Source organism: Galeopterus variegatus, unplaced genomic scaffold, assembly GCF_000696425.1.
Source record: "Galeopterus variegatus unplaced genomic scaffold, G_variegatus-3.0.2 Scaffold2508, whole genome shotgun sequence".
NCBI lineage: Eukaryota > Metazoa > Chordata > Mammalia > Dermoptera > Cynocephalidae > Galeopterus > Galeopterus variegatus.
In genome coordinates, this window is record NW_007728619.1 from 378,687 (window position 1) to 401,403 (window position 22,717).

Genomic DNA, 22,717 nt, shown 5'->3' on the forward strand with positions numbered 1-22,717 from the left:
CAACCCTCAGTGTTGCCCCCGTACCGGACCAGGGACCGGCAACGGGATTGCAAACCTCGGTGTTGCTCCCGCGCCTCGCTCAGCCAGTGAGCGGGAGCCGGTCTGTATGTGGGATCCGAACCCTCGGGCGGCATGCGCCGCCGCGCTTTCCCAAGTGGCGCACTATCCAGTGCGCCACCGGGCCGGCCCCAAGAAACCATTCTTGGCACCAATAGATTTCTTAATCCTCAATATCGGGTATGGAAGAAGTGTCTCCCCTAAGTGAAATTAGGTTGGACTCAAAGCTCCCCATCACTTCTAGCTGGTAAGAAATTCAGTCTCAATCAGTCATTAGTGGGGCACCCCTCCCCAACCTCTGCCACAACCACCATACCAGAGATTTTCAAGGAAACCATGCTGGCTATACCTGAGATACCCCCCAGCCCAGCCTAACAGGCCCCTCCAGGGTCTGCTGCCTCTGGGCCCCATGTGAGGTTTGCCCTTGTGGGATACTGCAGAAACCCCAGAGGCTAAGATCCAGCCCACTCTACATACCTCACAACCATGCCCCGGTGGTCCTATCATGGTCTGCACATACACACCGGGCTCCAGTCCCGGAACTTGCTTGTCTTCCTAGGCCTGGAGACCCCCCTCCACTCCTTCACGCCCCCACCTCCCAAGAGACTCCCCTTCCAGGAGTTCCAGCTTTCACAGAACAAAGACCAGGAAGGATAGCTCCTCCCGAACTTGGCCTTTGGTCCTGCAGCCAAAGGGGAGACAGAAGGAAAAAATTGCAAATGAGCATCTCAGTAAATTGTTCTGTCCCACAGCCACTCACCCCCTCACCTGTCTCACATCTAATCGTAGATGTCCCTTCCTGGGAGCCCTTCCCTGACTCCTCTGTCTCATCAGGGGCCTCCCTGGTGCTTCCAGGGCACCCTGCACATCTCCCCTCATGCCACCTATGTCACCACTGCCTTTTTTCTTACCTGTATCCCCCATGAGATGTTTATAGTTAGCGTATTCCCAGGACCTCACACGTGGCCTGCGCACAAGAAATATTTAGGAAACACAAGTTGAACAAATGAATGGTCCAGTCCCTGAATCAGACTCCCATGAAAGACAGAAAGCTGTTGTCTGAGCCCTTCCACAGGCTGGGCCTGTCCAGCACCCTTCCATCTTTTCTCCCCTTGGGTCTCTGCCACGCCTCCGCATCCTACCAACAGAGCAGGGGTGGAAAGGAAGTCATTCGTCTGGGCACATCCCAAGCAGAGAACACTCAGACCCTGTGTTTAGGATCCAGAACACTCCAAGTTTGCAGTCTGCTCAGACGTGGGGACAGATGGCTGGACAGTGGACAGCTGGGCAAGGAGGGTAGGCAGCTTGGCAGGACGGAAATAGCAGTGAACTAAGCATTGGGAGTCCTGGGCTCACAGCCTGTCTGTTCCACAAGTTTGCTGCACGCAGCGGTCTGGGTTCTTTGATTGCCAGCAACAGAAACTGACTCTGAGTAACTTAGGCATAAAAGATGTTTATTAGAAGGTTCTGGGATATGACACAGAAATGACAGGTAACTGAGCTCTGGTTTGGGGCTCTCCGTGTGGCGAGGATCAGGCAGGGCACCAGGGGAGGAAAGAGGTGACTCCCAAAAGGAAATCGGGATTTTGTTAACTACCAGGAAACAACTGTTCACACAACTGTATGACCTGAGGTAAGCCACTTAACCTCAGTGACTCTGCCCCTCAGTTTCCCATCTGGATGTTCTCCTCCTCCATTCACATCTCCAGTTTGCTTTTTGCAGAGAAAGCCTCCTGCCCTGGCCCCAGATGGCACCTTTCCCCATGCAGACATCTTAGGAATGAATTATGAGGGAGCTGGATGGGCGTGTTGCGGGGGGGGGGGGGGGTCCCTGCAGCCCACCCATTGATAAGGCCAAGCCTTTTCCTCCCGCATGCTCTGGGACATGTGACTCATTTGTATGAGGTCATCAACATGATATTTTCCATGAAACCAGCATGTTCTCTGCCCCTGCATGCTGAAAATCTGGGCAGCATTGTGGGCCTCTTCCTGGCCACAGTCTGGCCATCTTCTCTAGGATGGGAGCTCCTAGCTGGAGTCTGCCCTCCCAGAGCCTCCAAAGCCACCAACCCTGAGACCCTGCCACTGCCCTCCATTTGACCTTTAGTGTATACATGAACAGGCTCAGGCCCTGTGCTGAATGCTTGGGATGCAGAGGTGGTTGAGGGGGTGTGGGTGCTCCCGAGTCACTCGAAAGCCACTGGGGGAGGCAGGTGCATAAACAGCTAACTATAGTAGCAGAACAAAGCAAGAGACAAAGAGAAGTGTGAGCCAGGTGTGGGAGAGCTTGATTCTTTCTGGGAGATCAGGGAGTGCTCCATGGAAGAGGTAACGCCTGAGTCAGGCCTTGGAGAATGCATAAGATTTGGCAGAAGGAAGAAAGAATGTTCCATGCTGAGGGAACAGCATGAACAAGACTTGAAAGTAGCAGTGGACAGGATAGATTCAGTAGAGATCTGGTGGGGTCAGAGCTTTGGGAGGGTCGTGTGAGCTTCTTGTGGGCAGCAAGGGGTATTTAGAGGGCCCAGGAGCATGAAGCCCAAGGTAGGGGGCACACTTGCCTGGGCTTGGCTCAGCCTCACACCCGGGAATCCTGACTTCAGCATCCCAGCTCCCACTCACTCCTCACCCACCGTGGAAGCAGCTCAGGCTGCTCTGCCTGCCTCTCCAAACCCGTCGGTTCTTTCTCTGCATGAGTCCTGGGCAAAGCTAGCATCCTCTCCAGGATGCCTCCTAACAGACCCACCCGTCCCCCACCCTATCCGCCAGGCAGAGGGGAAGTGCTGCAGTCCTTCCCCGACAGGCCTCTGTTAGAACCCTTCACCCAGCCCACAGCAGCCACCAGCCATGAGCTCCTGGAAGATGGGGTGGGTAGTCCAGGCCGGGTCTCTAGCACCCAGAACTGGTGGAGTAGCTGGGTAGTACACAGTACCTTCACACACAAACAAATGCATGAAGGTGACAAATTCAAGCTGCAAAGGGCGTACATTCTAACCACCTTATTGTATAGATGAGGCCCCAGACCCAGGGCAAGGAAACGATTGCCCAAAGGCATAAGCATGTTGGAAGCAGAGTGTAAAACAGCAGTTTGGTTCATAGCAGCACTGTTCACGATAGCCAAAAGGTAAAAACAACCCACATTTTCAGCTGATGAGTAGGTAAGTAAAACGTAGTCTATCCTACAGCAGAATATTATTCAGCCATAAAAAGGAATGAAGTACTGATACATGCTACCGACTTCGATGAACTTAGAAGACATTATGCTAAGTGACAGAAGCCAGATACAAAAGGCTACATATTTTATGATTCCATTTATATGAAATATCCAGAATAGGCAAATTCATAGAGACAGAAGGCAAATTAGTGGTTGCTGGGAGCTGGAGGGAGGAGAGAACAAGGTGTGACTCCTTAATGGGTACAGACTTTCCTTTTGGGGTGATAAAAATGTTCTGGAACTAGATAATGGTGGTGGTTGAACAACAAACACTATAAATGCATTAAGTGCCACTGAATTGTGCACTTGTTTAAAATGGTGAATTTTATGCTACGTGAATTTTCCCACAATAAAAAAGAATAATTTGGGGCTAGATTAGATGCTACCGAATGTCCAGTCCTCAAACACATGCTGCTGTCCTCCCTTCCCGTTAAAGACCTCCCAGCCCAGGCCAAGCATGGAGGAGCCCCTGCCACCTGTTGGTGCAGGGAAGCCACATGGTCAAGTGGCAGAGGGCTGTCCCACCCAGGAGGCAGGATTCCTGGCGTCCAGGCTGCTTCTGGCTCAGGTGCCTCTGCCAAGGCCTAGCCCCAGTCTGCTGCCCCATCCCTCTTAGCAGTCTATTTCTGATTAACACCAAATGTTCCATACGTCTCAGGCCTCCGTGCCTTGCTCTTGCTATAGCTCTACCCAAGAAGTTCTTTCCCTTGCAACCCCTCATCCATCTAGAAACATCCTTTAAGAGTCAGCTCTTGACTCCCCCTAGGAGAAGAGTTCCTCTTCCCCCTGCCCCCTCACCACAGACTGAGCTGAGCTTCCCCAAGCTGTCACACACAAACCTCGATTAAAACAAGTGTCAGGGTGCAATCATGTTTGCATGCCTGTCTCCTCAAGAAGACTGGGAGCCTGTAAGGAAGGGCTTGGCGTGTTCATCATCATATTCCTGGACAGCTCTGGTGCCTTGCTCACAGGAGATGCTCAGCAAGTGCTTGTTGAATGAAGCAATGGCTTTGGAAAGGTTCTTTCCCTTCCAGGACACTCTCCATGGGTGAAATAGGGACAGGCTGGGTGATTTCCAAGTCCCTTCATGATCTCTGGGGTTCTCAGAGCAGCAGTGAGGGGGCCAGCCCAGCAAGTCGCTGCCTGTTGTCACAGTCCAGTTTTCTTCTGTCACCCAGCTGATGGAAGTGGGGAAGGAGAGAGAAGGAGCCTGCTGCAATCCACTGCAAGCAGCTATTTCTGCTCTTGGCAGGGAGGAAGGAGGACAGTGCCCTGATACTGGTCTTCTCATCCAGCCTGAATGGGCCATCTATTTTCTTTGGAAATCTAATTAAACCCTCTCCTGAACAGCCTAGACATGCAGGTTTTGGTTGGGGTTGCCTGGAGTCCTTCAACTACAGGGCATAGCAGCGGGCTTTTGCTCCGTTTTCCTCTGCAGTCGAGAGGTGCTACTCTTTCTGCTTTTCTGATTATGAAATTAGTCATTTTCTAGGAAGCTTATTTATAGAGTCCGCTGCACACAGGCAGCACTGAGCTATTCTGAACATGGCTGAGGGCCTGGGAGGCTTAAGGTGTGAAAGCAGGTGTGAGTCACACATGGGTCCCCTTCCAGAGGTACCTTGCCCTTTCTGTACCCAGCCAGGGGCCAGCCCTCATGTGCTGCCCTCCAGCTGGGGGGTGCTCTTCAGGGTAAAGAAAGAAAAAGTCAGGATTGGGAGGTTGCAGGTAGCTGTTCTCGAACCCAATCCCTGTGGCCACCAACTCAATATATGACTTGGGGCAAGTCAGACCCTCACTCTCTGCCTCTGTTTCCTCCTCTATAAAGTGAGAGGCCTTGCAGATCTGTGATTCTCTGGACAACACCTGTAGAGGAGAGTTCCAAACGACTTAACAAAAACCTGGCCACAAAGCAGCTCAGATGTCTGTCTGAGGTTCCTGATGTTTTTTCAAGAATGCAAGGACAACATTTTCTTATTCCACAAATATTTATTTATTGAACACCCTACAGTGAGCCAGGCACTATGCTAGGCTTTGAAGATACAGTGATAAATAAAACAAACAGTGGTCACTGCCCTCATATAGCCTACAGTCTGATGGTTGAAACAGTTGTTAATCAAATAATGGCATAAATTAAAATGAAATTTCCAAATGTTTTGAGTGCCATGAGTAAAAGTACTGAGAAGCAGAGCTGGAGGAGCTCTCCAGGTACAGGGAAAAGTGCATGCAAAGGTGCTGTGAAGAAAAGAGCCTGTCCAGCGTGGCTGGGGTGCAGAGGTCAAGGGGGAAAGGGACATGAGATAATGCTGAAGGGATAAATTCACAAGATCGAGTGAACTATGTCACAGGATTTTTATCTTTGTTCTAAGTACAATAGGATGCCATGAAAGTATTTTTTCAAGGAAGGTTATGTTATAAAAGTTGAGTTTTAAGGAATTGCTTCTAGTTCAAGCCTGCCCCATCCAGTTGTGTCGGTTGTAAACTGCACATCTTATGTAAGCCATATGCATTGAAGCCATGTGGAGAATGTTTTGGAGGCCAGCCTGAGTGGATGACAGAGACCAGTTAAAATACTGTTGCAGTAGGGCCGGCCCGGTGGTGCACTGCTACAGTGCGCCGCTTGGGAGCACGGTGGCGCTCCCGCCGAGGGTTCGGATCCCACATGCAGACCGGTTCCCGCTCACTGGCTGAGCGAGGTGTGGGAGCAACGCCGAGGGTTGCAATCCTGTTGCCGGTCCCGGTCCGGTACGGGCGTGACACTGAGGGTTGCGATCCGTTGCCGGACACGAAAAAAGACAAAAAAGAAAAAAAAAAAAATACTGTTGCAGTAATCTAGGCAAGAGATGATGGTGTCTTAGATCAAGATGGAGATGGTGGAGAGGGAGAAAAGTGGAGGGACTCAGGAGACATGTAAAGACAGCATTTAAAGTTAGTCATTTACCTTGAAGACAGCAACCCACTCTCTGCAGGAGAGCTGGGCTTTGGGACTTGGGATTCTCAGAGAACCTGCCAGTTGGAGTGTGAGGAAAAAAATAAAATACTGTAATACAATGCCAGTTGGGAGCAAAAGACATCAGAGTGAAAGGGTCACCCTTAAACTGACCTGTCTGCCCTTGATTACTTAAAACGTGCACTTGGGCCTGCAGTAGGCCCCAAGACCAGTCCAAGAGGCAGGATTGCAGGACTAGTGGACAGAGAGGCCGCTGACCTCCTGGACTTCTTGGAAGTATTATACTAGCAAGGCTAAATTAAGAGTTCTTTTGGTTGTCAGTTTCAGAAATCAAATCTCACTGGCTTAAGCTAAAATATGGGGCTTTATTGGAAGGATCCTGTAACATCTCATGGTCTTGATGGAAATGTTGCCCAGTCGACTCAGTACAGCTGGAATGAAGCAGCTCTGAGGCCCTGGCAGCAAACATTTGCAGCTTTCCTCTCCAGGGCACTGTGGCTACCATGATTCAGCACCAGCAACTGCAGGCTCCAGGCCCTCCAGAGTGCATTTTAAACATTCAAGGGAAAGGATGTGATTGACCCAGACTGGTATGTGTGTCCAGCCCTGGATCTTTCAGCTACTGCCAACGGTCAGAGACATGAAGGGCAGACAGGGACATTGGAGCCCACGCCTGCATTTCAGGCCATTCCTAGCGTAGTGGGCTCCTTTGAGCTGTGTGGTTGCCCTCAGGTATAGCGTATCTATTCTGGCTGATCTCCAGCAACATTTTTCCCACTTACTGGGTAAAGGAGAAAACCTAGATCCCAGTACAGTTCTATAAGGTGCCCTGATGGGCTAGAAAGAAGGTTTTCTGATTTCAGAAAGAGAATATTTAGAATATATAATATATATATATAATTTTTAAAATTATATATATATAAATTATAAAATATAAATAATTACTAAAATATATATTATTTTAAAAGTAAAATATATATAATTACTTTTTCTAGCTATTTCTGGAGAAGAGTTCTGCATGCCACTTTCCATTGCTTGAAGCACAGAGCACTTGCATGTCTTGGGGAGCTGGACACAGGACTCCGTGCTACCTACACCCCTCTTGTTGTTCACCTATTGTTCAGACCCACAGGAACTAGGAGGCAGAACAGCACAGCAGTGAGAGCATGAGTCTGGAGTCTTAGACAGTCATTTCAAACCCAGCTCTACCCTTATAAGCTGTGTGACCTTGGGCAAGTTACTTAACTTCTCTGAGCCTGTTTAATGATCCCTAAGTCATGGGGTCATGGTGAGGACTCAATGTGATAAAGTTTGTAAAGTACTTTGCACATAGTAAACCCTCCTTCTGTGGTAGAGATGATGGTGATGATGATGACTGTGATGATACTTCCACATGGAAGACACCTATAAAATTCTGTCCCCTGCCTCTGCAGCTTGACCCCTAGATAGGTTGGTCTTTTCCTCAGGTCCTCCTAATGGGGCGGGGTTATTCAAAGTGGCACAGAGTACAGAGGAAGGCTTTTTATTTTTGCTCAGGGTTTTGTCTTAATCCCAGTTCAACAGCATCATCTCACATTTTTCATCCTGTTGCAGGAGTGAAAGAGAGAACGACGCTGCTGATGACTCCAAGGGAGGGGCCCTGGACATGTGCTGCAGCGAGAGGCTGCCGGGTGAGTCTTCCCAGTCCCCAAGTGCTCCCAGAGCTCAGAGTGGACAGAAAGCACCTGGCTGATGCTGGGGCTGGAGTAAAGCCTGGTTGGCTATGAACTTGATTGAGAGGAACAATGCAGCTGCTCCATGAGTCTTCATTTAAATAGGGATTTGTTTTTCTAATTCCTGATGTCTTTCTGAACTGTTTTCATTTGGAGGCTCACACAGAGGGAAGAGCAGGTGGCCGAAGGTGTGCTGGGAGGTGGAGAGAAGGGTGAAGAGCTTCAGAGTTCAGGGCTGATAGGGACATGACCACTGACTGGTGACGTGTTGGGCAGACTTCAAGAGGTCAGATTAGGAAGCAAACAGCCTAAATGTGGCATGAACCAAGGTGGGACAGATGATGTGGAGAACTACCTGTTGAGAAGTCTGGGTGTGAGTCCAGTTGACCACACTTGTGGGGGCCTAGCTGGCTGAACCACAGGCCCTTGTAGTCACCATGGAGACATTACCAGGGCATTCCTGCCCACAGAGTGGCAACATGTCCCAGTTGTAGACCAAATAACCCAGGTCATGATAAACAACCTCGGAAGGAATAAAGGGAAGGGGATAGGAGGATTTTTAATGGTTTTTTTTTTTTTCTTATAAAAGTTTTTATCATTGTTTTCTTCTTCTTATGGTAAATGTCCATTGAGAAATATTAGAAAATAAAGATGAGTGAAAAAATAAAAATAAAAATCTCTGTACTCCTATGGCACAGTGTACATTTTCCTGTCTCTCCCTTCAAACATTTTGTGAAAAAAGCAGCCATTTGAATTCTAACTTGGAAGTTCTAAACCTGTAGCTTGTCAGAAACCTCATGATTGGTAAGGAACCTGAGAATGGAGTCTCCACATGACACTCATTAAGGTAGACATTGAAAACAACCAGCTTGACTCTAAAGCGATGGAGATAAGCAGTATTGTATTCATAGTACACATCAGTGCCCAGCTACTCATGAAGCTCCGCAGGCATCCTGAGGGCTGAGCCCTTTGGTGCAGTTCATCTCTTATCCAGTAGGGGGTGCCATTGACCAAAACACTTTGGCCGGCCTTGCAAGATGGCCTAGGATGGACACCATCTCTCAGGAGGAGTCTTCTGGAGCCCAGAAACAGCTAGCTTGAAGAAAAGAATTCTCTGAAGGGATGTGAGGCTGTCTGAATATCTGAAAGGCTGTCTTGTGGAGGGGGCAGCAGGGCCATTCTGTGTATTTTTTTTTTTCTTTTTGTCTTTTTTCGTGACCAGTAATGGGATCACGACCCTCAGTGTCATGCCCGTACCGTGACCGGCAACAGGATCGCAACCCTTGGTGTTGCGCCCGCACCGTGCTCAACCAGTGAGCAGATCTTTTTGTCTTTTTTCGTGACCAGTAATGGGATCACGACCCTCAGTGTCATGCCCGTACCGCGACCGGCAACAGGATCGCAACCCTTGGTGTTGCGCCCGCACCGTGCTCAACCAGTGAGCAGACTGGTTCAACCAGTGAGCGGACCAGTCTCTATATGGGATCCGAACCCCCGGCGGGAGCGCTGCCGCGCTCCCAAGCGCTGTACTCTACCAAGTGTGCCACCGGGCCGGCCCCCATTCTGTGTATTTTAAGAGGATGATGTAGCCCAATACATAGAAATTAAACACAGGCCTGTTGGCCCCCGAGATACAGAATTCTCTAGCTCTAAGAGTGGTCCAGTCATAGAATTTAATAATTGCAGAGGAAGAAAATGAGTATTTCATCACTGGAGGCATTCAAATATTGGCTAGATAGACATTGGTGAGGAAGTTTCCACAATGGGTAGGAGGTCCAGATGACATCAAAAGTCCCTTTCAACTATTAAACAGTTCTGTGATTCAGATATGAGTCATAGAATTTGGAGATGATTCTATGATCCGGGATGGCCCCACTGGCTCGAAAAAAAGTCCATGGAAATAGGACGTGATGAACAGGAGTCCAGAGAGCAGCGTGGTGTGCAAGAAAGAGCATGGAGTTTGGCATTTGTGTCCGGCTGTTCTGCATACAGGGTGTGTGTTTATGGACAAGACACTTAATGGTGCTAGACATCCAGTCCCTCATATGTAAATAGAAACAACAGAAATACGAATATTTATCCTCACAAGGGTCCTGGAGGAATAAATAAATATAATCACTCAGTCATTTATTGTAGGTTCTCAATAAGTATTTGTTACTTATTGAGCACCTATGTCTCAGGTACTGTACTAGGTGCTGGGGGTGTAGTGGCAAATAAAACAGACATAGACCCTGCCCTAACAAAGTTTCATGGACAAGTTCTGCTTTGAGCTGCTTTGGGAAAATAGGAAAAAACCATAGCAGAGAGACTATAGTAATAAGCATAATATGTTTAATTCCAACCCTCTCTCCCATTCCTCCCCAAAATCCAGCAACCAATGTAGAATGGAAGAGGGATGTTGGTCATCTCCATTGGAACTGGCACATCGCCTTCCTTGTTCTGTACCCTAGGAAGTCAGTATCATTTGCTACCTCCATCTTACAGATGAGAGGACCAAGGCCCAAGGAGGTTAGGCAGTCTGTCCAAGGTCACTTAGCTGGTAGCGGGAGGATTCACGCCAGGCAGTCTCTCTCCAAAGCCCGTGGCCTGACCGCTACCCTGTTCTACCTCCGTTGTTCCCATGGTACTATCGTCATCTTCTGGCACCCTGTGGACTGAGGCAGGAAGAGTAAAGGTGTGTTTGTCCCCAGGGAGGAGTTTAGAGGGGGTGGGTGATATCATGGTGCCTGTCTCCATCTGTGCCTTCCTCTGAGAAGCCCTGCCTACCAGGGGCCAGGCAAGCTGTATGCCCCTCCAAACTCCCACGATGCTATCCTGATATAGTATTAGAATAATTACTGGTCTGTCTCCTCCATGGGACTGTGAGCTCTTTGAAGGCAAGGACCTTTCTGTTTCGTCTCTGCATCCTCTGTGTCCAGCATTTATTCACTCATTTCTTCATTTTTCCACTATTTATTGAGCACCTACATGTACTGGGCACTGTTGTAAGCACTGGAGATTCAACAGTTAACCAAACTGAGAAATGTTTCCACCCTTGCAGAACAGTGTTATGTGCTGGTTAAGAACAGGAACTCTGGACCCAGGTTTGGCTTCACCACTTACCAGTGGATGATCATGGGCAAGCAACTTAACCTCTCCAGGCATCCCATTTACGATATGGCAAGAATAATATTCACTACCACATAGAGTTGTTGGGGGATTCAATAAATTAATAAAGAGAACTTAGAACAGTGCCTGGCATGTAGCAAGTGCTGTGTAAGGCATCCCATTTACGATATGGCAAGAATAATATTCACTACCACATAGAGTTGTTGGAGGATTCAATAAATTAATAAAGAGAACTTAGAACAGTGCCTGGCATGTAGCAAGTGCTGTGTGGGCATTTGCTATTAAGGAAAAGATAAACAATAAAAAAATAAGTAAAATATATAGTATGGCAAATAGTGGTACATTCTGTGGAGAAAATTAAAGCCAAGAAGAGGGGATGGGAAAAGACCTGAGGGTGGTTTGCATTGTAAATAGGGTGTGGAGTAGACTTCTACATGTTTGGCAGCTGGAACCACTGACCTGTACTGCAACTTGGACATAAAAGGAAATAGAGGTGTTATAGGCCAAGAGAGTTGGGTGCGGAGTCTTTAGAAAGCGCCTGTGAGCACAGCAAGTAATTGCATAATGATGGTGTAAAAATACAGCTTTCGAGTACTCTCTCTTCCTCCCGCTGTCTTCCCCACTGGGCAAGAGGCGAGGCAGAGTGAGGACCAGTCACGCCTCAGTGACTCATTCATTCCCACACACACCTCCAGGCAAGGGCGACATGGCCAACGCTCCCAGCCATGGTCACCCGGACCTGAGCCAGCACGGGGCAGGTCACACAGTACTCTCAGATTGAGCTTTCTGGGGTTAAAAGCGTCCTCCAGCATTGCCAATGCCCCCAGGCAGCCCTCAGCTGCCCCGGGGCCAAGCGTGCTGGCTCACCCCGCCCCCCCCTCACTCCCACGTGTGCTGCACACTCGCATTTGTTCTCACTTGTCACAGCCGCGTGCTCACGCACACACATGCATGTCCCCACACAGTCCCCCGGGCACATGGCCTGCCTCTGTCTCACAGGGCCCTGCGGGGGCAGATGCACCTGTGTGTCTTCTTCCCCTCGCACGCTCAGCTCTCCCAGCTCCATAGCTCCATCTCTGCTTCCACTCGATGTGCTTCCTAGGGATAGGTAGGCTCGCTTGCTCTCCTGTTCCCTCTTTCGGTGTCCTTCCCCCTCTCCACAGTTACACCCCCGTGTCTTCTTCCCCTCGCACGCTCACCTCTCCCAGCTCCATAGCTCCATCTCTGCTTCCACTCGATGTGCTTCCTAGGGATAGGCAGGCTCGCTTGCTCTCCTGTTCCCTCTTTCGGTGTCCTTCCCCCTCTCCACAGTTACACCCCCTTTTCACACACACACACACAAAGATCAGGAGGCACATGCCTTCCCTCCCTCTACATTCTCTGTCCTCTTCCCAGGCCCTTAGTCATGCACAGGTCCCAGGTACTGTGTTGGACATTAGGTGTATACTCAGCTGCCTTCTCCACACCAGGCACACGCACACACTTTGTCATGTGGTCAACCTCCTTTTCTTCCCTTTCACTCTCCCTTACTTGCACACTTTACTTGCTCACGGTCACCCAAACACATTGGTACATTCAGACTCACATCCCCCTTTCTTCTGCATGTGGGTGTTCACGTTTGCAAGAAACCAGGCAACACTACTGGTGCTAGGGCCTCCACTCCTTCCCCAGCTAGCACCAGCACGGGCCTAGCCTGGGACCCAGCAGCTTCCTCAGGGGTACAGGGTAGAAGAAGGAGGTAGATAAGGTACCAGTAGGTGCCAGTGGTGGCCGGTACGTGGAATGGAGCAACATCACCAGGCATTGCTGTCAGCGTCTCCAGTGGACAAAAGACTCATGGGCAGGCCTTCTCCTGACACTGGCAGGAACCGAGGCCAGACAACAAATGTGGCCCCTAGCGGTACACCACCCCATGCTCAGTCCTTCACCACAAGGCCTTGCATGCATGCATATGGGCACATCAGTCCATGTGTCCAGACCTAGACCACAACCCACCCCAAAAGCTGCCCCTTGGCCACCCCTCACACCTAAAGATTCCCAAGGAGAAGGTAGTGTCTACCCCCAGAAGGGTGTACCTGGGAAAGAGACCCATGCAGGCTTTGGGCCATTTGGGCAGGGAATTCTGGAGTCCTGGTAACCAGAGCATGGCCTAGAAATGGTGGTGTGGACACTAGGTAGTCACAGACTCCAGGTGAGCACATCTCCTGAACCCTGCAGACTTCTCATCCCATGGGTAGCAGCATGGCTAGAGGAGAGGGAGAGCAGGGCACAGGTCTAAGGACAACACTGCTCTTGGGAACAAGGCACTCCTGAGCCCTACTACAGCTGGCAGCTGGCTAGAGCCAAGACAGTCCCTGCCACCCTGAGATTTAAGTGTGTCATGATGAACTGGATTTATGCACAGTTGTGAGTACACACCGAAGGCCTGAGTAGACCATTGTCCTTGGTAGAAACAGCTGGCCTCTTGAGCCAGTGGGTATGGTACCTACTCTCCACACTAAATCCCAGTGTCTTGAAGGCTGTGCCCAACCCAGCCTTAGGCACAATGCTCTGTATCACCATGGGTTTCAAGTGGACCCTTCTGTGAGGCCAGGTACAAGGCCTAGGTCTCAGCAAGAGGCCACTGCCCATCCTGGAGGCCTGTATCGAGGAGAGCTCTGATATCCTAATCCTTCAGTGACTCCTCTGACCAACAGGAAGGATCAGGTCATAGCCTTCACAGCCATCCCACCATGCCACTGATGAGATTTTGTGCCAAAAACCAGCAGGACCAAATGGCAGCCTGGCCCTTTTATCAATTCTTATTTGTTGGGCAACTACTCCGTGCCCATTATTTGCCAGGCAGTGGTGATACAGTGAATAGAAAGACAGACATGGTCCCTGCTCTTGAAAAGCACAGGGTGCCATGGTAGGGTATAGCAATAATGCAGCCCTGTCTGGTGGGTCATGGAAGGCTTCCCATAAGAAGTAGCCTAGAGGATGAGTAGGGTCCCAGTTCATGTCTTTAGGAACATGCTACCAGGTATTTTAAGGAGCAGATTAATCTCGTAATGGGTCTTATCCCCCATCTGTTAACTCCTGTTCCCACAGAGCCCCCCAGACTGGTGCCTAGGACTAGTTCAATCTGGCCTGGGAGCAGGTGCAGGAGCCCAGATGGACAAACATAAAGAAAACAGACCTGGATGTAGGAGTATAACTTTTTCACTTGTGCCTGTTGACACCCAACAGCATCAGTTCTATTGGTTTTTATTTCTTTGTTGAATTGATGGTTCCGTTTTTATTCAAGACTTTTTATACATTAAGGGATGTTTACTGTGGTTGATGATTCAATGAGTTTTCTTTGACTTGAGTCTTAAGAATGGATAAAGAGAAACAAAACACCATTTCGATGTGCTGAGAACACTAATTGGGTAGCATTTTGTAACGATACCATTTTATCAAGATGAAAAGTACCAATCCAGGTACCCACTGGTCAGCAATGGTAGAAATTAACTATTCTCAAATGTCAGGACAGATACGGAATCAGCAGCCCATCTAGCTGGGCCTTGGGGTGCTGTGGGAGGCAGACAGACTTGTAGTCCAATCCCAGCTCCACCACTGACTAGCAGCATGACCATGGGTAAATTATCTGCATAGAGCTCCAAATTCTTCACTGTGCAGTGAGAGTGATAATATGATAAGATCTTCTCAGAGATTTTTTATTAAATGAGTTGTTGGATGTAAAGTGCTTATTACACAGTGCTTGATAAATGGTAGCTAATAATGATGGTAATGATTGTTCTGGGGTATGGAGTATGAACAGAAAAACGTTCACATCTCTGTGTTCTTGTTCCCAGGGCTCAGGCATCAAGTCCAGGCCAGTCCTGCAACAGCAGTGTGGATAGTGTAACTTGTGGCTCTTTCATGAGTCCCCACCATAGGCCTGGGACATCACAGAACCAGCACAGCCACAGGCAGGAGTGTCGTCTACTTACAAAGTCAGCAGGAAAGGGGGCCAGAGTTGGTGGGGAGGATGGTCATCCATTTTTCTTCACCAGGATAGAAACTGTTCTGATATTCTACGGTGTTACCTAGATGTGTGATGACACTAAAAAGAAAGTCTTTGCAACTGGAAGAAAGAGCCCATCTGGTACAGCTCCCTCCCTCCAAAAGGTTGATGCCAAAACCCTTTCAGACAAATGGGCATCCATAGTAGTCCTAAGATATGCAGTGACAGATGCTATCACCTTTCCTTTTTGGCCTGGCCCAGTAACAGATCACCCCAGCTCTCAGGAAGCTCGTTACATTTTTTTTTAAACTCATCCTGCCACTTCAGCTTACTTCTTCTTTTCAGATCTCAGCATCTGTTCTTGTTATCTATTGCTGTCTAACAATACCTCAAAACTTGGTAGCTTAAAACCACCAGTTTATTTGTTCATGATTTGAATGAAGCATCCTGCAGGGCTCAGCTGGGTGGCTCTTCTGTTCTGTGTGCTGGGCTGGGATGGAATGCCCAGGAAAGCTTTTCTTATATGTCTGTCACCTCAGTGGTCTCCCACTTGGCCTTTCTTTCCATGCAGCTACCTTGAGTTTCCTCACAACATAGTGGTCTCAACGGAGTTGGACTTCTTACATGATAGCTGATTTTTAAAAAGGAGTATTCCAAGAGGGGCAAAAACAGAAGCTTCAGATCTCTGAAAGCCCAGCCTCGGAAGCTACACAGTGTCACCTCACCACATTTTATTGGTCAAAGCCAGTCACAGGGCCAGCTCAAATTCAGGGGGAGGAAGGTAAATACCATCTCTTGATAGGAGGAATGCAGAGAATCTGTGGCCATCCTTTATCCCACACCCTCTTTATAAGCTTTCACATTCCTCCCCATATGAGCTGCTTCTTCCCCTAAATCTTCCTTCCCTCAGCCTGCATCCCATGTCCCATTCTTTTCCCCAACCTTTTGTTATTTAAGCCACTCACCCTTTGTAGCTTAAACCTCTGGCTCTTTGGCTCTTCTCTTTTCTTTGGCTCTCCTCCCTGCCACTCCAAAGAGCACAGCTGCATGCAGGCCCACTCCTAACATTTGTAAGGCCTGTATATGTTATATCTAAATAGTTATAAGTTAGAAATCAAGCTAATACACTTTGAAATAAAATATTTTCTGTCCTTCTACCTTGACAAGTATTCATTTGTAATGAGTTTGGAAGCCAGGTTCAAATTTAAGTTAGAAATCAAGCTAATACACTTTGAAATAAAATATGTTCTGTCCTTCTACCTTGACAAGTATTCATTTGTAATGAGTTTGGAAGCCAGGTTCAAATTTAGAATTCTTACTCTTCAGTGTTCTGCACCAAAACATGGGGTTTGGGGGAAGCTGGTCTCCAGCTCACGCCAGTTCTGCCCAACACCACTGGTATGCTCATACGTCTTTATATGGATAGGTACTCCTGCCCATAATCCGAGCTGCAACACACCACCTGCAAACAGTCACCTGAGCCAGTCAGGAAATGCACAAAGCAGTGTAGTGTACCCTCATAAAGCAGTCAGAAAAGGGGGCCATCACACTCAGGACTGTATTGGTGGGAAATTATGGGGTTTTCGATACACGGTCTAAAGGGGCGAATGTGCCTTTGACTCCATGGACTCCTTACCTCTGAGGAGGAGCATGCCTGGTAAAGGACTAAAGCAGGGCCCTGAAGTGTGAGGCCAAGACAAGAGACATTTTCCTGGGTGTAGGGACAGTGCTGAGTTGTCTGCCCTTGTATCGGGCATCCAGCTTCAAGGGTCCAGCCATAAGCATCGCCTTTCACAGATGTCCCCTGGGAAATGGGAAAAGCAGTCTTCTCATGGTGGTTGTGGGAATTCAGTGCGATAATGGATACGAATGGGGAAGTGTAAACCAGACAGTTGTATTCACATGTCATTTTTAATTTTTTTTTTAATTGTTGGATTCAGAAGCCATGGATGTGAATGAATTGGGGCTCTACTGTTTTTGCACTTGGGATCTTGCATGAATCACTTTACATCTCTTAACTTTGAAATTTCATAGGCACACATATGAAAATAATGCCGTGGATCAGGTGGAGCTGTTTATGAGGACCCCAGTGCTGTTTCTTTTTAATTCTGAGTGATTAAAACCTGAAGGATCTAAGGGACCAAGGAGAGTCATCAGCAAAGAAGGAACTAGGCTATCTGAACCAGGCATAATGTCAACTGGGGTACCGTTGCCTTTTAAAATAAATGAGAATCCTGCCCCAAATTACCTATTGCGTGCTGTTTTCCTAAACAAAGACAAGGCTTTACATATCACACCCCTCTTCTAAGGACCAAGTACCAGGCTCCCTTCCTCTCAGCCCCTTTGAGGCTGTGGCTAACTGTGACCATTAGATCTTTTTCAGTCATCTTCTTGCTCTCACTCCTGTCAAATACCATCTAGTTTAAGGTGGACCATTTCTCCATCACAAACAAGACCATTTGGAATTGTGCTTCTGTCCTCAACTAACCTAGTGTCACCCTCTGCCAGCCCGAGCAGCCTACCCAGTGAGTCCTGACACCGAGCAACAGGGCCAACCCTTGACCATACCTCTTAGGCCTGTCTCTCCCCAGCGGGAGGGAGCCAGAGAATGCCCAAGATGGGAGTCACAGTCTCTTATAACCTAATCTTGGGAGTGACATGCCTTCACTTCTGCTGTATGCTATCGGCCACACAGACCAACCCTGGTACCATGTAGGGGAGACACTGCACAAGAATGTGAATACCAGGAGGTGGGTGTCATTGAGGGCCACCTTGGAGGCCGTCTGCCATGTTGCTTAAAAGTTGAATCCTAATCCAAAGAGGCATATTCTCAGGATATGCCTATATACAGAATGATCTATGGGGAGAAAAGTCCACCCACAAAGAGAGAAAAATACCAGAAAAAATATCAAAAGGAATCCAGTGCCTTTCTCAGTGTAGTGGAATTATGAATGACTTGGTTTTCCTTTATGTTTTTATTGGGAGGGAGGGGATTCTCCATATTTTCTAAAAAATAAAAATAAAAAAGATCAGCCACTCCAAAATGCTAATCAATCCTTGCAAAACAAAAAACAATAGCTGATGAGGGTGGGGGGCCTCTGGGTTGCTCACCCCGACAAGCCCAAAACCCCAGGTTGACACAACCCCAGGGATTTTAATGGGGCCAGTTAATTCTGCCAGGGTATCTGTGGTGATAGCCACCAGGGCATGGAATCCCCTTCCCTATCAAAAGCCAACATACTGACTCAGAGGTCATGTTGGTGAACCAGTTCAGAGAAGAGGAGATTCAGGGGCCTCCTTGCCAGTCGGCTGTGCTGCAGCTAAATCCATGAGTCTTTCCCCTTCGGTAGGTGTTGACTCCCAGGCAGCCAGGACCTCTCTCTCCAGCTCCCCCAGTTCCAAGATGCCCACAGGGTGAAGACAAGGTAAAGGGCCCTCAGTTTCTGTTCGTTCTTTCCCACTGGACCTTGGCCCACTTTCCAACTCCTTGTTTTTGTTTCAGGTTTGCTTGGGGGAGGAGGAGGCAATTATTTAGAGTTTTCAGAGCATTGTCAGTCGTACTCATCGGTGCATGGCCCTGTTATTGTCAGTGGTCCACACGAAACCCCTCTCTGGTTTTATTCACTTATTTATTCCCTTTTTATCTCCCACTGCGATGCCTCTCTGTGGTTAATATGTTTAATCTGTATTTTTTGTTTCTATGTGCCCTTGCAGAATGGGTGGTGATGTTTTGTATCCTTTGTGTTTTATTGTGTATATTGTATTGTGTTAGATCTCATTCTTTTCACTCAGCACTGTGTTTCTAAGCTCCTTCCATGGTGCCATATGCACTCTAACCCTGTGCTTCTAAGGGTTGCATAGTACTCCCCAACATTTTCCTGGATACTTGGTCCACCAGCCCCCCCCCCAGTAGTGGGCTTGCAGGTGCCTCCACAACCCACCCACCCCCACCCCCACAGATAGCTAGCTCAGGAGGGAACATTGGCTTACATGCTCCATTAGGGACTACGTGAGAATTTCTTTGACTTTTACACTCTGGAGTAGAACCACTGTTTTCAACTTTTCTGTTTCCCAGACTGGTTCCAGCAGAGGATTTAGAAGAAGCTGGAGTAGAAAGAACCAGGAGAGAGGTGGTATGAGTGGAGCCTGTTAGCGGAGTCCAAAGCATGCTGGTTCTTTCTTACTGGCCATGGCAAAGACTTTGGTCTTTATCCTAAGAACAAAGGAAAGCATTGCATTAAACTAAAGCAGAGGGCTCATATTTTTTTCCAAAGTAGCACTGGGTCTTTAGAGCTGGAAGGATCCTTAAAGACTCCTAGTCCCACTCTTTGAATTTACAGAAGCCCTGGAAGGCCCATGGAGATAGATGCCTGGGGTTACCCAGCTGGATGAAGACAGAGCCCTCAGGCCTCTAGGCTTCTTGACACCTTGCAAAGCATTTTGAGCCTCCCAGATTGCTGAGGGCCAATTGACGGTGGCAGCCTCTGGGATTTGATGTCACTGCTGTTTTGAGGGGAACCCTGGACTGCTCTTGCTCACCTCCAGTCACCTGGACTTTCCTAGACCTCTACGGGCATTAAACAGGACCCAGCAAAGAAGCCCAAGCCAGGACCCAGCTTCCACTTCCATGGAGCCGTAAGCCCCAGACTTTCAAGAAACCCACAGGTAGTCCCTGTTAAACTTCCTATGCTACCTTAATGAAAGAGTGCTGAACCAAGAGTTAAAGATAGGAATGTCAGTCTTGGTCCTGCCTCTTAGTTTCTGGACCTCAGTTTCCTCATCTGTGAAATGGGAGGGTGGAACAAGATGCTCTCTCAAGTCTGTCCCTTCCTCCATATGCATGTGTGCCTGTGCCAGGCACCAGGCACTGGGGACCTCTGGTACCCATTTGCCCCAGGGCCTCTGCTGTAGTTCTTTAGTTTTCAGCATGCACAGCTTGGGGGGAGGGGAAGCACTGATGCTGTACCCTCACAGTTTCATTGACCCTTTTCACCCTCATACTTCTGGGCCTCCGCTCCAGAGACGCACAAAGAACGGCTTTGTTTGCGGAAACAAAGCTGCTTGCAATTTCAGATAGAACCATTTTATTATATCCCATCCAAAGAGTACTTGAGTTGCGTTTTGTTTTGAAAGCTTGTTGGCATTCTGGATTTAATTAACTGGCAAACACAAAGCAGCCCCACTTCCCCCACCCCCAGTCCATGCCCACTCCATCCACTAACTCCAGTTGCCAGCCAGCAGTCTCAAGGTCCTGCCCACGTGCGGGTGGGGCACCCATTGTCCTCCTGGGGGGCTCACCTGGCAGATGAAAGGGAAATCCTTACTGCTGCCCCTCCCTCATGCTCCCCTCCCTCCCCTTCCCCCTCCTATCTAAATTCCGGCGACCATTTATTGAGCATTCACCATGTGCCAGGCACCAGGCTAAGCATGTTGTTCATTTTACCTCATGATATCCTCAAAGTCCTACCAGGCAAGTTTTAGTATATCTCTTTTCCAGAGGACAGATTGAGTTTCAGGGAGATCACTTCCCCAAGCTCTTGTAGGTAGTAAATGGCAAAGTTGGTCCTCAAACCTAAGTCTGAGTGACTCCAAAACCTTTTGCTGCAAGCCACCACAAGAAGCTACTTCCCTGGAAACAAAGCCAGTTGTGGAGATAGGAAGAGCTGCAGTATAGACTTCTAGGGTCCAGTCCCAGAGGCAGATCATGTTACTTAGAAATCCACCTACCTTGAGCTTCCAGACATGGGTCCCATTCTTGCCTCCCATTTTGTCCTCTTCCATAGCAGGGCCTCTCCGATGTCTGTAAACAGCGGTCAGCCCTCTTGCCCCCACTCCAGCACTGGACACCCTTGGTTCCCAGACCTCTTCCCATGGTCTTGGTCCCAGTCCTACTTTTCTGTGCCTTCCCCTCCCCACCCCCACCCCCCTGCTGTATGACAGACTGTACCAAGGGGAGAAGGCCTATCCCCTCCCTTCTGAGAGAGCCCCTGTCCCCTCTGTCCTGGAATGGGCTAAAGCTCCTTCCCAGGCAGACTTCCTCTGAGAGGAGGAAGAACCAGCAGAGGCCCAGTCTGGGGCAGGCAGCACAGAGTCTGGTTAAGAGGACAGATCTGGAGCCAAACTGCATAGATCTGAGTCCTGGCTCTTCCGTCCACAAGCTGTGATGGCCTTGGGCAAGTCAGTTAACTCTTGGACTTCTGTTTTCCTGTCTGGAAAAGGACAGTCCTGTTACCCATCTCATACAATTGGTATAAGTCTTGAATGACTCAATATTTGTAAAGCAGTCACTTTATCGTCATGGAAATCTCCTCTCTCCACCAGGCAGCCTCAGGGCAGCCAGGTTTCTTATATGGCTGCTGGAAGTTTCCAGAGCAAGTGTCCCAAGAGAACAAGCAAAGGCTACATGGATTCTTCTAATCTAGCCCCACAGTCCTATTCCTGCCACATTCTCTTCAGGGCAGTCAGCCAGGGAGGTCAGCCAGGGAGGAGACATAGATTCCACCTACTGATGTTGAAGAATTTACAGACACATTTTAAAACCACCACAGGAATTAAGTTACAGAGAGGTTAATCAAAACTTGCCCAAGTTATGTAGCCGATAAACAGTCAGCACCCATGTTTAGTCCAGAATCCTCTTCTGCCCAAATTTGTTTCCTTTTCCTACGCCCTCCTGCCTGCCTGGGGAATGCAGAGAGGAGCTTACCGCCTGAGATGGGCCCTCCACCAACCCAGGCCCTTGTCATCTTGCTCCTCATTCTGTGGAGCTCTCGGTCTTGTCGCTCACTGATCAGCAGGACTGAGGGGGTGGAGGAGAGGTGTGGAGTGGGTACAGAGTCCCAGCATGCCACATTCACCATCATTTGCCTTTGCTGGGAGGAGCTAGAAATTGTTTCGCTCTCAGTCTTGTCGCTCACTGATCAGCAGGACTGAGGGGGTGGAGGAGAGGTGTGGAGTGGGTAGAGTCCCAGCATGCCACATTCACCATCATTTGCCTTTGCTGGGAGGAGCTAGAAATTGTTTTCATTGGGGCTGTTCTAACTCTTAGGAGTCCTGCTGGTCAGTGTAGGGGTTGAAACACAAAACATCTTGAGGGCAAGTCTTAGTGAAGGAACAGGCATAGAGCAGGTGCTTGGTAAATGTTTACCAAATGAAAACATGGTTTGGGGGACTGTACTCTCTAGCACCACATACCCTCTGACTTGTAGTTTGCCTGCTGTACACCCCCAAAAGGTAGCAGAAAATGGGGGCCACTACTGCATCCAGTCCCAGGGAGGAGGACAGAGACCACAGCATTGCCCAGCAAAGCCAGGCTCTCCCTCTCACAGCCCAGGGCAGTGCTGGGGGTATGATGGCAGAAATGGCCGATTGGGCCTATTCCTTCGAGACTCTTCCACCCCAAAGCCCTCCTCAGTTCCTCTGGTAGTACCCTCCTTGATTCTGCATTCAGGGCCTACCCAAGCAGAACTTAAAAAATAGGCCTGGTAGGCAAACCTGCCCTAACCTATCCCACTTGTGGGTTTCCAGACCCTTCTGTGGAGCAGTAGAAAAATCATAGACTGTGGAGTCCCACTGACCTGGGTTCAAATCCCAGTTCTGCTGCTTCCTGGCTCTGTGACCGCAGGAACGTACTTAACGTCTCTGTGCCTCTGTGGCTGTACATGTAAGACAATAATGTCAACCCACAGCATGGT

At 48.8% G+C, this 22,717-nt stretch overlaps 1 protein-coding gene across 2 annotated transcripts in view; it reads left to right on the forward strand.

Annotated features, from left to right (window-relative positions):
- PTPN5 (protein tyrosine phosphatase, non-receptor type 5 (striatum-enriched)) overlaps window positions 1-22,717 on the forward strand; it is a 60,702-nt gene that overhangs the window by 16,135 nt on the left and 21,850 nt on the right. For both annotated transcript variants that reach the window (XM_008582056.1, XM_008582057.1), the window contains exon 2: window positions 7,812-7,888. In XM_008582056.1, the coding sequence (XP_008580278.1) occupies window positions 7,864-7,888 (25 nt within the window). In that variant the 5' untranslated portion in view covers window positions 7,812-7,863. The remainder of the gene's footprint in view (window positions 1-7,811; window positions 7,889-22,717) is intronic.